This window comes from Sphaeramia orbicularis, chromosome 19 (assembly GCF_902148855.1).
Source record: "Sphaeramia orbicularis chromosome 19, fSphaOr1.1, whole genome shotgun sequence".
Lineage (NCBI taxonomy): Eukaryota > Metazoa > Chordata > Actinopteri > Kurtiformes > Apogonidae > Sphaeramia > Sphaeramia orbicularis.
In genome coordinates this window covers 26,302,683-26,318,304 of record NC_043975.1, presented here as the reverse complement: position 1 = coordinate 26,318,304, position 15,622 = coordinate 26,302,683, and the positions used below count along the sequence as shown (strand labels likewise).

General features: G+C 41.1%; 1 protein-coding gene across 1 annotated transcript; it reads right to left on the bottom strand.

Moving 5' to 3' along the window:
- Positions 1-185: 185 nt before the first annotated feature.
- On the bottom strand, positions 186-14,495 carry fbrs (fibrosin). The gene is given in 19 exon segments (XM_030121819.1): positions 186-2,975; positions 2,978-3,176; positions 3,341-3,557; positions 4,934-5,017; positions 5,323-5,400; positions 5,647-5,800; positions 5,963-6,034; positions 6,479-6,517; positions 6,687-6,755; positions 7,379-7,477; positions 7,686-7,730; positions 7,854-8,098; positions 8,626-8,858; positions 8,978-9,335; positions 9,808-9,856; positions 9,948-9,977; positions 10,157-10,183; positions 11,035-11,217; positions 12,681-14,495. Coding segments are annotated over 19 exon segments (3,903 nt in total). The 5' UTR covers positions 12,984-14,495; the 3' UTR covers positions 186-1,556.
- Between the last annotated feature and the right edge of the window lie 1,127 nt (positions 14,496-15,622).

Sequence of the window (15,622 nt, the reverse complement as noted above, 5' to 3'; positions counted from 1 at the left end):
TGTTTCTATTACAGAATTCCTCGTTTAAAGGTTAACTCATTTTAGAATGATAAAGTGAGTTAACCTTGAAAGACTTGTCAATTTTTGTATTAAGTCATTCAGATCAATAAAGTAGAACTGCTCATTAAGTGGAAAATGTGATGGTATGAAGAAAAAGTTCAGAACAAAAGACCCACACAACAGAGTAAACAACGATTCATTTAATAATTAATCTTTGTGGTCTCTAGGGGAGGGCTTTGAAAGGTATAAAATGGTCATATTAAAATAATTGACCCAGTCTTTTCCCTCTCAGTATACCCACTGTCTAGTTGTCCTTTGACACAAGTCCTTATATTTTTATTTTGTTTTTTGTTTTTCACCATATGTCCCACTTATCCATGTATATAACTTATTTTTTCCTTGATGAACAACTTGACAGTTCAATGTACAAGGCTCCCATAGTCCCAGATGGATATACACACACACAACCAATGACACACAGGCAAACCTGCCTCTTATAATAAAGTCATAGATGAGATCCTTGAAGAGGCCAGAGGTTGCAATGAATACGGCTTAATGTTCACAAGCACTGAAAAGTTTTCTGTGAAGCAAGCCTTTTGCTTTGTCTCTTATGTGACTCAAAACATGTTACGATCTGGGGAGAGAGTACTGGTTGATACCTGAAACAATGACAAATAACATAATAACAATGAATATATTTATCATTATAGAAGATAATTAATGTTAAGAATAATAATTACAAAGGCAATTTCTCTAGACTACTATATTCTGGTCCTGCTCATATAGTCAGAGGAGACTGGGAAACAGTAACAGGAAGCTCTAAAATACTGTGTTAACTTACACAGTGTAGCACAGTTCATTTCGCCATTCATCATTTGAAAACAAAAACAAGTCAAAAGAAATCATATCAAAGGCATGGTGATGAAGCTGAGGATCTGGGGTTAGATTTTTGGGTAAAGCAGAAAACTGAGGTACGATGCTTACTAAACTTATATGGTCTCTTCAGTAATCTGTCTTTTCACAATAACAAAAAGACACAAAAACAAAACTAGAAAGCACCACTTTATCACTGTATTTCTTGGGCCCTTGTCCACAACATCTAATCAGACTTGATTATGCAGAAGAGGGCTTTACAGGAGCAACCCATGAGTTAACCAAGCAGAGGATGAACCCTTAAATGTTTTCAAAGTGTACATCTCTCTTGAAGTCATTTCCAATCTGCTTGAAAAAGGCTTGCTTAAGAGCATGGATAATAATTCACCTGACATGAAGAAACTGTCCTCTGCCTCTTCTTATAGCTTTCATTGTTGATTACTATATTAACAAACAGCCAATATAAAAGAAAAATACACCAAGGATGCACAGAAACCATGTACCTTTAGATTGCACTGATAGAACCATTGGGCATAATTTTGAAATCACACTGATGAGTCTTGCATTTCCCTCCCTACCATCTCCAGCCAATCACATATGCCCCTATTGAGGTGGGGTGGGTGGTTGAGAGCAGCACAGTGATCCTGACATTTCCCTTAATCTCCTCCAGTGTTGTCCCACTACTATCTGGACTCTCCATCTTTATGAGCACTGTACAGTGCCAGCTCTCCTGCCCCTCCAAGTCTTGAACTGCGGGGAGGAGTGGATGACCGACTGGTTACAGACGGAATGAGAGGAGGAGGTGCCCCCACTGTCAGAGCTCCCATCAAACCCGCAGGGGTCTTTGCCAGGATACCATTGGGAACATGTGGGTTTAATGGGCCCAGACGTGAGTAGAGGCCTGCATGGTGCTGGGAAACAGCAGAGGCTCCTGGAGGAAGTGGATGGGAGAGCAGGCCAGGGTGGAGCTGTTCCAGGTGAGCGGCAGTAGCAGCATGAGAGGGGCTTGAGAGGTGAGAGCTAGCTGGGAGGTGTGGATGCATCCCAAAGTAACGTGCCCTCTCAAAGTCTTCCCTCAAGATCTGGGCACGCTGCTCCTCATCAATAAGCCCACCTCCAGGCGGTCCAAGCTGAGGAGGGCGGTCAAAAGGATGGGCCATGAGGCTGAACTCCTGGCGGACAACAGAAGTGGAGGGATTAGAGGTAGATGTTGGAGGATGATGAGGTGCAGCCGCTGCTGCTGCAGCTGCTACTGCTGCAACCCTCTCTGCCTCCAGGAGACGCTGATGCTGGAGCAGCCGTGCCAGATGCGGATCAGATCGAAGGGCTAGGTGAGGGTCTGGTCGAAGTGCCAAGGCCTCTCTTCTGTGGTGATGATGATGATGCTGCTGCTGCTGCTGAGCTGCCAGCTCCCTCCAGGGGTCCCAGGTGAAGCTGTGGGGACCTTGGGATGGTCCTTGTGAGGGACCGTGGTGAAAACGTTCAGCTCCCGGACCCACTATCAATCCTCCAGCACCCGCTGCACTCCCCAAATATGCATCAATGGCTCTTGATCGCTCCAGCAGGGAAAGATGTTGGTGGGAAGAAGGGTTTGGAGTAGGTGGCGGGATCGGAACACCAGGAGTTGGAGTCAGTGATAGAGAGGAAGAGGAAGGGGTACCAGAACTAGGGTGGTGTGGATGGCTGTTAGGGCGGTCAAAAGTGTGGTTGGGGGCTATAGGAGGTGGCAGTGAGATGGGAATATGCTCTGGCTCCTCCTTCCGTTCTTCTTTGACTTTAACTGGAGGGAGAAGCAGGGGGGGTTTGGAAACTGGTGTTGTGGTCCGGTCAGACTTCTTGCCCTGAGACAAAGAGGAGACAGTGGCAGAAGCTGCAGAGGAAGCAGGGGGGTTGCCCTCTCTTTGGGAGTGTGAGGGTTCGTTGTGGTGGCTGTGTGCTGATGGGGCCAGTGAACGGGGGTACAGGTCCAAAGGAGATGGAGCTGAGGGGTTGGAAGGTGGAGGAGTAGTAAGCACAGATGAAGAGGAAGACCGTGGTCTTTCCCTGTCTGCTACTAATGATGAAGAGCCAAGGGGAGGCCCCTTGAAGACACTGTTGGCAGTGGTCTCTTGTCTCCATCTCTGTCTCGCTCCCGATCTCGGTCCCTACTTAAACTGCGTGTCAGGTCCTCAATAGGCCCACTGCTTCCACCCAGTGCACTGCTGTGGCCATTAATGTGGGAGACTGGAGTGCTACTGCGGGGTTTGAAGGCAGGGCCAACTGGAGACATTCTCACAGGCTGCCGGCCATACAGCATATTGTCTCTACAAAACATAACAGGCACAGCATTTGTACTGAAGGAATGTCAAAAGAACATGCAAAACATTTCGGAGAAAAATTGCATTATTGCAACAGTAAACATTAAAATAGAATTTCGTAAGTAACATTACAAAAAACATCTGTATGAAAACCAGTGCTCAAGTCATACCTGTCCTTTTCATCCTTGATGTGGGGGATGTCTCTTCTCTCAGTGTCCTTTCCACGATCCCTGTCATCTCTCTTATCAGCCCCTTTAGCCCAGCTGGGACCAGCAGGGAACCCAGATGGTCCACCATGTAGGCGGTTCCAAGGGTCGTGATGATTGGGGGTGGACAAGCCCCCAACCACACTAGCTGGTGAGTCTTTAGGGCCAAATACAGAGCCAGCTGCAGACCAATAAAGAGTTCAAGTTGAAATCCAAATCAAATGGAAAAACAAATCACAGTAATGTAAATGAAAATATATTGTCCAAATTTATTAGTTTATTTAAAAAAGCAAGTAACTGCTATATATGGTAATCTCAATTATAAACAGTACAAATAGATACCACTAGTATGTAACATACCTCATAAATACTTAAAACAAACAAAAAAAAAAACTAAACTAAACTTACTGTAAGCGCAAAATGTAACATCTACAACCGTCGCAGACAAAGATGCCAGGTTGAAAATGCAATTGTGGCATAAAGTGTATGCATGGTTATGTACTTGAATATATCATAGTGTGAAATGCTTTATTCCAAGTGTGTAAACTCTGGAAAAGACTTCAACAAAAAAGCAAGCATGATCTGTGCAACTGTAAAAGGCACAAGCTCACCAAATGTTCTCATGAGGTGACTGCAGAGAGCATTGATGTAAATGTGGAGATTTGTGTTTTAGAGTGTATTCAGACCTACTTTGTTTGGTGCGTTTTAAAGGGGCCAGAGTTCGTTTCCCTAGAAAGTCTATACTTTTTTTTTTTTTTTTTTTTTAGGTGTGATTACGAATATGCAAACTCTGATTCGAACCAAACAAGTGGACCAATTTCTAAACGGACTCTGGGCCGGTTCATTTCTGGTATGAATATAACCGGCCATGAGCTGAAACAAACAAAGGCACCATGCGCCTTTTTGTGCTTGATGAGCCACCGTAGCTACGTGGCATTGTGGGTAATCAACAAAACTGGAAGTAGCCGAGTCACATGGGTAGCCAGAGCTCATAGCAGCAGCCATGAGCTGTGGACAGACGTGAAGCAATGAGGAGATTGAATGTCTTATTGATATTTGGTCAATGGAGGACCTCGATGTTTGTTTTCATCAACACCCGCCATCTGATTCACCCCGCCCCCAACTTTTCTGTCCAGTGCCAGCTCAGTTGGTCATATGCGTGCTTCTCTTTACACATTTTGGTCCACTAGCAAAAAGTGAAATGAGAATGCGATCCCACCCAAACAAAAAAAATAAAGTCAGCCAATTAAGCAGACCAAAGGACTTTCCAAGTGTAAATACACCCTTACTTTACATTCCCACACAAATGGACGTGTTAATGATTTTGTAATTAAAAAATGTATACTGCCATGTGGGAAGAGGACTACTTGTTTTCCACCAACACCACCTTCATTCTTGACTTTTTAAAAAAAATTTCTCGTCAACTTTTCTTTACTATACATTTACATCAATGACAACCTGTTATTATAGTAAAGCCTAAATGTGCTTTTATGAAGATATTTAATAAATTAAAATGGCTCTTGTTATGTGATTCAAGAGAAGAGATAAGACACTGACCCAGTGTTGGGCTGCCAAGTCCTCCAAAGGCACCAGAGCCCAGGGCTCCCAGGGGGGTAAAGGGTGGTGAGCGACCATATGGATCTAAAGTATTCATACATGTAAACATCAGAAACACTGCACTAATACTGAAATAAAAGCAGTGAAGCTTCAGAATTTCTACAGTGAGAGGGACTTGTAGGAATTTGTAGACATTCCATAAAAGAAAAGAGTAGAGGAAATCCTATCTGATGAACAATTTTAATCCTTAACTGTTTCCTTAATAATTTTCTCTTTAGTTATGAATGTGCCAGCTTCTAATAGGGTGGAAACCTAATCTGAAATGGGCAAATTCAAGCGATTAATACAATCTGGCTGACATAAGAGGAGCTTTTTTAAAGCATTCTTACCCAAATGTGTTGGTGTGAGGAAAGAAGAGTGGGGTGTTGGTGGAGAGATGAAAGGAGCTGAGGACGGATTAACTGCACCTGTAGAAAAGAAAGAGTATGTTTTTAAAAAGTAATGCGTTTTCAAACCAGTTACTTATACACTCCTGCAAACATCATGCTGTGACTGCCAGCAGTGCTACAAAAGGAACATCAGGATGGAACAACCCTGAAAGCATTTTTATGGGTATCAACCACTAGCAATTGCATACCTTTTTCGGGATGCAAAATTAAGAGACTCTTTTCAACCGTCTCAAAATTGAAAAATGTTGAGGTTTAAGCATGCACCTGTAGCTGAGAATAGACTGGGTGGTCTGGTCAGGTCATGAGTTGGAGGCAGGGCTCCTCCTATGGGCCCCAGAGGGCCGAGCCCCCCAGCTCCAGGAAGACGGGCCAGCAGGTCACTACGGAAGTCCAGCTTGTGAGGATCAGCCTGCATTAGCTGTAAGACAGGAAGAGATGAACAGTTTACCAGTCTCTTAAATAACTTCATGACATTTTCAAACAGAGTTTCTGTGTTCGCTCTTCTCCTTTTGTTCCAATTCTTGAAATGCACATTCACAGAAAATCTTAAAAATGATGACCTTAAAAAAATGAAACATACCTTTACTTTTTTCTGATGGCTTAGAATCATCCAGGCCACATACACATGCATAGCACACCATTTTCCTGGTTTCTGCACACACACACACACACAAAAAAAAGGTTTTTACTATGTTATTTTGTGAATCTTGCATGTAAAACTTTGAGGCCTTTGCACACAGAGTCAGATGTTCTGTCTGCCTATTGTTCACACAGAACTTGTTTAACCTCTCCACAAGCTGGGGTCTTCCAGCTGGAGGTAAGGTTACTCACTGGTGCTCAGCATACGTTTAGGAATTAAAAAGTGAAAAATGCACTAGAAGGAAAGGAAATTACAGGGAAGATCAACATCATACATTATAAATGAAAACTTCAAGTTTTGAAGTATCTAACTGGGTGTGCAAGGGCGAAGAATAGACCAGTAGCAGTGAAGATTACAAGTGAGATTAGTGCAAAGAGTGAGTGAAGCAGTGAGAAAGCAAAAACAGGCTGAAGATTTTGAGGAGCCAAGGGATACAAAACATCTGTTTTTGCTTACATTACTGATTTTCAACGATGTCCCAAATGGATCAGTAAGCTACAAGAGAAAAGAATTGTAAAACCACTTAATTAATCAACACATCTCACTCTTCATCAGGGATAGTTTTGCACTCTTTACTGCACTGACTAGGCCCATGTTGCAGCACATCTTAGTCTAACCTTTCTGTCTAAATAAGGTCTTTCTGGGAAAAGGGTTCTGTGCTTACCCTTGGGTCTTTGGGCTGCAGGTGGTGAGGCACAACCCCAAGTCGAGCTGTTATATCAGGACCAGTTCCCTGAGGGACAAGAGGCTGTCAAACACAGCACAACACATCAGCAACAACCACAGATATGTGCAAGGCTGTAAGTGATAAACATATGTCATTAATTTTTTTTTTTTTTTTTTACATCAAACACAAAGCTAGCAGGTCAGAAAAATGTCAAAGGATTGAGGCAGCTAACAAGAGTAGAACTACAGATGATAATTTTATAAATCCTTGTATCATGTCTAATATTAGAGGTGAGAATGCAAACATGTAATTTTTGCCACCAGTAGTCTTGAAATAAAAACAATAACCAAAGAATTAGCAATAGATGACATTCTAAAGTTATGTGGGATCACGGGAACCATTTTAACTGCCATCGCTGAGGTGGCTCTGGAAAAAAATTATTTTAAACATGACTTAAGTTAATGTACAAGTTTAATTCAGATATAAGGGGATATAATACCATGGACAACTGATCAAAAATCAAACATGACACCAAACTCAATAAAATGATACATTTCCCTGAATTTGAACACTGTAAGAAATGTGACCTTCCTTCCTTCCTGTGGGTTGCCTTTCAGTGCAGATAACCTCAAACTGACCTAATAAAATGCCTGCATCAAGTAATACAAATACATAATAGGTACTCTCACCTTTGGCTGAAATGCTCCTTGCAGGGAGCTGAAAGGCCCAGTGGGAGGAATCACAGGCTGGATACTCGGCACTGAGGGCGGCGGGAATTGTGGGTAGAACTGCAGTAATAAAACACACACACACATCTAAGATTCCACTCTATTATCTCATGCATCTCTCCAAATACACTGCTATCTACATTTTTTTGTTTGATTATTTATCAATTATTTAATGAGGTCTATAACTGTATTTTCAATGTTGTCTTCTGTGATTTAAGATTATTTCAGATTTACAAACTTAATCAGTAAATTAACATGAAATACTTACAGGGTGTCGATACAGCCCATCCATTTTGCCTGCATACTTCTCAAACTGAAAGACAAGAGCATTGTGTGGATTAAAAACATTTCCAAACCGGATACAATCTGCATTCCAGTCATGAAAGAATTTCAAGTATTACACAGATGTTCAGTTTAACAGTAGAGAGCATCTCACCAGAGGTGGTGCAGTAGCTGGGGGATACTGGAAAGGCGTGAAGTGTTGATGCGTATGCGTGTGTTGATGCTGGTGGTTGTGCTGATGGAATTGGAAGGCCAGGGGCGGGATGCTGGGCTGGTTCTGAGACGTCCTGCTTGACGATCCAGGTGTAGAACTGGATGCCGATGGACCGCCAGGAGTGGAACGGCCTGCAGCTGCTGAATTATTCTCAGCCCCAGGGACGCTGCGTCTGCCTTCACGCTCTTGTGGAATAAAGAAGTGGGAATTTCAATTTTGTGCTTGCAAAGATAAAGGAGAGGAAAAGTGATGAGGGGAACCACTAACAAGATAGGAAGAAATGTGCACAATGCTTTATTATTTTTTCATCCAGGAAGGTCGCATTGAAAAACAAGATCTTTTCTTCCAGGTCTTGATCAAAATGACAGCAACATTTCATTCATGTACCGTACAAAATACACTAATACATAGGAATAACATAAAGAAAGGAGGTAAAGAAAGTATGAAAGATACCAACATACCAGGTAAAACAACACTGCTTCATACTGTAAATACAATACTTGCAATGTCAATATATGAAAGGAAGTACAAGCACAACTTCCTCAAAACACCCAGACAACCACCAGAGGAACCCTATATTTGGTTTATTTTTGTAATATACTAGTCATTGCTGTAAAGGGCAAAAAAAATAAATTAATTGTTTGTAAGGTCAAATGGACTGTTCTCTGGAGATTCAAACAATAGTAAAAAGTAAAATCCCTTAGGCTTGTACCTGCATTTGCTGAGTGGGATGGACCTTGTAGCAGAGGTGGAGGTGGAGGCAGGCCAGGAGAGGAGGTGAACAGCGCTCCAGAACTGGCTCGTGATGGGGGTCGGAGAGGCCCTGAGGATCCTGAGCTCCTGACATAGGGCAGAGACACACTGGTGGAGGGCGTGGGTGGACGCATGGAGGATGAAGATGCAATAGCTGAAGCAGATGGTGCAGGTTTGACTGGTGTGCTGCTCCTGACAAGAAAGACACCAAACAAGTCAGTTAAAAATGTATTTTATATAAACGAGATAAATTTGAAAATGGCATATAAAAAAGAAAATGAAAACTACAATAAAACTGCTTTTCAACAGACCTGTTGATGCCGTACATGGGTTGTGATCGTCCAGGTAAAGTGAGGAAGGGCTTGGGCTTGGAAAGTGGGGGGCTGGCATTGTGGTGGCGGCTGCTGTTCCCAGTGAGGGGGTTGGGTCGGGGGACTGTGCCTGAGGCTGTGACTGGGGAGTGGGAAGGCAGACAAGAGAAAGGGCCAGAAGAGGTAGAAGAAGTAACAGGTTCTGGGAAATGAGGCTCCAAGCTTTTCTCCTGACTTCGCTCCAGGCCAGATACTCTTGGGGTCACCATCAACCGAGAGACGCCACCACAACGGGCCTGTAGGGGAGGGCAGTTTTTGCCCACAGCTGTGCCCATGGTTGAAGGGGGAGGCTCAACAACTGCAAGAACAAAGTCTGTCACATTTTCTGCCTCTTTAAAGTAATAGTAATAGTGGTAAGAAATAGAACCCAATAAGGCCCAATAACTGACATTTATCACTAAACCTACACACTGTAATTTGACCTGCAAATACACCACTTTCATTACTGATTTACTGACGATATTTCAGTATTATAATTTTTGGGTGTATAAGCTTAAAAAGCATGCATTCCTAGAGCATAAAGTGCAGTTGGAGGATCATTCATTTAATCTGTACTTTCTGGTCACTTCAGCACTTGCAAAAATTAGTCAACTAGTTTAAGACAAAAATGTCATACAGAAAGTAATACTATTCAAGATACCCAACTAATTTTTCATTAATTTCCAAAAGACATCTAAATATAACCTTTTGATAACCCTACTGTCTGACACACCAGTTTGTTTCATATGAAGCAGCAGGAAAAAGAAAAGGACAGGATGTCTTGCACATACCTTTCCTAGTGCTGACTGTGAATACTGGGTCCATGTCGTTGTCAGAAGCCTAGAAGTTGTGTAAACAAAGAACTGTAAATGTTTGCCTAATATTAAAAGACTGCATCTTATTGGAAAGCCAACAAATGAGCAATACACACCTTATCCCCTGAATCACTCTCAGTGTCACACTGAAGAAGAAAGAGAAAAAAATGTATTCATGGGTTTTTTTTTCCATCTACTGATAAACAGTACACTGAGTTTTATAACATTCAATAAACATAGCAAAATGTTAGGGGAGCACAATAACATTAAGACTTTGTTAATATTTTATAGCAGAACAATTATTAAAACAATACGCGGAACTTACGATATAACCAGTTTCCAGAGGGATTCCCTGAAGAAAAACAGTAAACAATATTAGTTCCAAAGGTTTTTGAAATAAAAATGCATCAGGTAAATGTAAAAAAATAACCTTATTAGGAAAAGACTTAAAGCCATGTGCTCACATTATCTTTGTACTGGTTTGCAAATGTTGCTAGATTTTGTGTCAACATGTGTATGAAAACCTGTTTCACCAGATCATTTCCTAAATCTTCCACTGCCAGGATATAGCTACAGGTCAGCAGCATAACAGAAATGTAAACACAACTATTTGATTAAGTATGAATCAGCAGCTGGGTTCCTGCATGGTTTTTCCACTGATCTTCACACTCATCAGCACTGACTCCTTGCTGATGAACCTCTGTGTGTTTAATAGTTTTAATCAGGTGATGGTCATACAAGACAATGATCTTCAGGATGCTTCCATTTCCTTCTAAATCAATGAAAAATGTAACATCTCTTTTTGAAACCAGACTAAACAGCTATGAATATGGATTCTGGTTAAATTGTGGTGACAGTAATATAATGATAATAATAATGATGATAATAATAATAATAATAATAATAATAATAATAATAATAATAATAAAGTTCCTTTGTATAGTACTACTTATAAGTCAACAATGTGTCACAACAAACACTGATTCACTGTTGCATCTCTGAGAATGGCAAGCGGTCAATTATCTTTTTTGTTAATGTTACTTAAATTCAAATAACTTTGCATCATATCCAGCAGCACAATTAAAAACAATATGCCTCCTGTATTTTTAGTCATGTCTTAAAGTGTATGTTCAGGATTGCAATGGCAACACTTGTACAAACATAAACCTGGCACATAACAAGACTCATGGCCCATCTATTCACCTGGTCATCTATCTTTCGTCTCTTATTTTGACCCTTGTTCCAACAGCTACTGGAGTAACTGTGAGGAGGTCCTTCCTCAGGCTCTGAGAGTGGACCTCCACCATTTTCCTCTGGCCCTCTCTTCCCTTTATTCCTTCTTCCAAGCATATCAGTGCGCTGACTGGGCTTCAGAGAGCAGTCCATCTGATGAGAAAAAGAAAACAAAATGGTTACACACACAGGTGTAACAATAATTGAGATTCTATTTATCTATAGCCAAAAACTATGAGTTATTTTTGTGATTGTTACAGACACTGTGTGATCACAAATGACTTTAAAAGAATGAATGCCAAGTTTACTTTACACATTGTGCTTTTGTTGAACTTGTATTACATTCTTGAATTGTACTAATCAGCATGTCTCAGATCAGGGGTATGTTTTCATTATTTTGTGTTTTGTATGTTATTTCCAAGTTTTAATAAATTTGTTTGCCCTGCTTTCTTTACATAAGACTTGTGTATGACTTAAAATGTATGACTTAAAAGGAGTATTTGAAGCTGAATCAAAATCTGTGACGCAGTGATGTTTCTTTTCACTGCTAAATAATCCTCATGCTAGTAGGTGAAAAAACAGTCAAACTGGTTAAACTTTTTATATTCTTTTTAAAAACAGAATAAATTTGAGTGTTTGGCCAAATTGTGGTCATACATTTATTTGTAAGAGATTTGTAAAGAAACAAAAAATTAGAACACCAAGAAGACACATTCCAGCAATTAATACTTCCAAATTTGATATATACAGCATTTTCCCCGGTCAGACAACAGTTTCAGATATTAACGGAAAATCATTGCTGGCATTTACTCAACAACTTGATTCATGAAAACTGGTTGCCTGGGGAAAATTGTGGGTTTTCAGAGTAACCTATTGACACATGATTTGATTTCCTGTAATGAGGCAAATAAAATCTGACTGTGAATTAGCTAATACACTTTTTTTTTTCTTCTCTTTATCTGATTACAAACCGGGTCTCACTTCACCCCCTACTAGGCTCTAAAATTACTGTGCTAATCACTACAACTAAATTAATGAAAGAAAATTTACTTAAACCAATTCCTGGGTTTGGAATCCACATGCCAATTTATTTCTCTGCCCTGTCTTGATGAAATGACAAATGAACTGATCAAATCTGTTGTGAGTATTAAATTAACAGTTCTGACCCCGTGTTAATGAAAATAACTGAGGCTGTGGAGTAATATACTTAAGTCTTTTACTGTCTCTTTTGTCTTAGCTTTTTTTCAATGGCTGTTGAATTGCCATTTGGCAGATCATCAACACCTCACAGAATTAGAACATGAATAATTGAGGCTTCTCCAAAACCCATCAGAGGGATGCCTTGGGGTTTGGGGTTGGTTTGAGTGGATTGCTTTCTCCCAGCAAGAAATAGTGTCAGAGTTGAGGAGTTCAATCTACAATCTTTTCACACCTTTGACTTTAAAGAAGAGTGGCGTAAAATGAGGTGAGGAAAGATCTCTAGAGAACTATTAAGCTCACACAATCCTGCTGCTGTCAATACATGCAAATCAACTCAGCAAATGACAGCAAAGAATTAGAATCGTCATTGCCAATTGACAGCGTGTAAAAACACAAAATCACAAGACAGAGCGTACCTCCAAAGCTTCCAAGCTGATAAAGCTTGCAATTGCGAAGCCATCAATGATGTCTTCCTCGCAGGACACAGACTCCCTCTTCCTCCGACGCGGAGGCCTGTGTCTCCCGAAACCAGGCCGGCATTCTCTACCCCCGGGACCCCGGACACTGTTTGTCCCACAAGCCTCTCGATCGGAGCCTGAGGACAGGGATGTGGCCCGTTCCTCAGCCAGGTCCACTCTCCTCCTCCGCCGCTCCCTGTCGCGCTGTGAACGGGACCGTCGGCTCTGTCTGAATCCAGTGCTTCGGCTCGGACCTTCCATGGTCAAACGGCACCTCTTATCGTATCTCCAGTGACACCAAAGGCACTTTATTCAAGTCCTGGTTCAGTGAGGAAGACACCGAACCACAAATAAAACACCACCACACAGGCCCTCGCAGGAGCCCCTGTTAAAATGGCGTTAATGAAACCAGTGGCTATTATTTACCGTCCTTTGACAACAGTCTATTGGCATCCGTGCCTTTCTTTCGGCGAAATTTTAGTGTCATTTCAATGAGTCTGAACGGAAAAGTAGATCCACAGAAACACAAACTATCAACGATATGTATAAATGTCAGGACATAGCTGACTGTCTAGAGAGCTAACATTAGCTAGCTACCACGAAATTCAACCGACAACCAAATAAGTTATACGCATGTAAACAAAAAAGACAAGTCTACGTTACTGACAAAGCAAGTCAAATCCCTATTTCACCAATTCCAAAATGAAAATCACATCAACGTTGGCATTAACATACACAACTCTTACATCTATAATTTCCTTAATTTTTGCACACGCTGCCAAATTTATTTGCCTGTTAGCAAAATGTTAACCGTTAGCCAGTTAGCAAGGCCAATAACCCAAATATGCGACATTAACTCACCGGGTGCCGTGACAGGATTTTGTTAACGTTGTGTGTAAGCTATTTTGTTCAAAATGACCTAATCCTAATTTAATAAGTGAAATGCGCTGTCCATTTTACAAAATTATACTACTGGGTAACATTTAGACAGTTTTAATTCCAGACAATTAGCTTTTGCTCATTTGGATAGCATGTATACAGCTAACCTGAAACACAACAATATACTAACCCAGCATACTAAGAATAAAACTATATTCTTAAAGCATGTGCAGAGATATCAATGAGCCAGGCAGTACATCAAATATCTAACTAACATTACGCAGTCAATAGGGCTAATCTTTCTCCTCCCGAAATGTTGATGGCCGATAGTAATGGTTGAATTCGTATCACATCAAAAGAAAGACGTAACGTTAGCACTGTAGCTAGCTAACGTTAGCCGATCCAGCTGTTAGCCAGCTAACGTTAAGCTACACGCAGAAATCTCTGGTTTTTAGAGGAAGCAGGGGAAATACGACAGTCGTGTAAAACCAAGCACCCGTACAATAACAATATCTCGCTTCTTCACAGGAAACTTTTCTTTCGTTCCACCTCCATTACAAAGAAAAAATTCAAGGCCCACGTATTAAAGCCTCGGTGTCGATTTCCATAAACGAGGGTGTCGGCCAAGCCCCCGTTGGGCTGGGCAGCTCCTTCATGCAGCCGTAACTGTGTAATCCAATGTTTAGGAGAAGTTGGAGCACTCGCCGACGTTTCCGGTCAACGATTTTTCCCCTCTAAATCCAGTGTATGAATATAAGCAAAGGAAAATGCAACGAGTCCGCGGCTGGCTTTTCACAAGTTTCCACTGAATTGGAAATTTATCGTGAAAATCAGGAGACACAACCCCTCTCAGCCGTGCAATGCATTGTGTGCGCCACTCTTCTTCCCCTCTCATGAAAGACACTGGCTTAGAGCTTTGCTGGTGCATACTGCCACCAGGTGGGATATTTCCTTCCTGACCAGTTCTAAATATCATAAGACTTTCTTTTTAGTTTTAGTAAATATGATGCAGTTTAGGGGACCAGAAAAGAAATACTCATTATTTATTTATTTTCTATCTTCCAAGTCTTTTTAACTGTACACACAATGATGTGCTGCTACTGGAACCTTCATTCCCCAGAGGGATCTACCCAAGGGATCAATAACGTTTGATCTAATCTAATCTAATCTAATCTAATCTAATCTAATCTAATCTAATCTAATCTAATCTAATCTAATAAAATATAATAACCAGGAAACCCATACTAAGTCTTGGAGTTTATAGTGGTGATTCTGTGGATGAGCATTTTACAGATTATATAGCTGTATGGAAAATCTTGTAAAGTCAGTCTTTGCCTGCAAATTATAGGATTATTATTATTCACAGCCACCAGAGATCAACAAAACAAAACACCCATGTTACACACCCCACAACCACCATCTTTAAAATTCTGCATGAGGAAATCTTTAGGAAACAGAGTTCATTCCTCCAGTTGCTTCACAGCTGTTCTGGTTGACTCAGCAACTCACAAAGACATCTGTGTAGGTTCTCATTTGGAAAATGTTTTTTTCTTTCTCCAGCTTTTGCAGGCCTTCTACAACTTTCTTTTTGTAGCCGTTTGTGTGGGTCTCTCAGAAGAGGCTCCACCTCAGGACAAGACTCTGCAGTCCACCTTCACTTGGAAGAAAAAGGACACTCCTTCAAGAACAGCAATGCTTGGATATTGGCCAGAGAAGACAAATGGTTTGAGAGAGAAGTCAAAGAGGCCATTTTTGTGAAAGTGGAAACTCCTTCCCTGAACAGAGGTGGTGGTCTGAGACACCACTATAAAAAAAACTATAACACCATTTTAAATAACATTTCTAAACAGTTTTCAACTAACAACCATCCACACCTGGACTAACCTGAAGCCAAGCAAACCCCCTTGAAGGATTTGGACACCACCTTTCTTGTCAACGACCCCGAAACTAACCCACCAATGACCCTATCCCCAGATACACACCCTTTCTACGACCCTAACACTTAAGTTCATTGGCATATG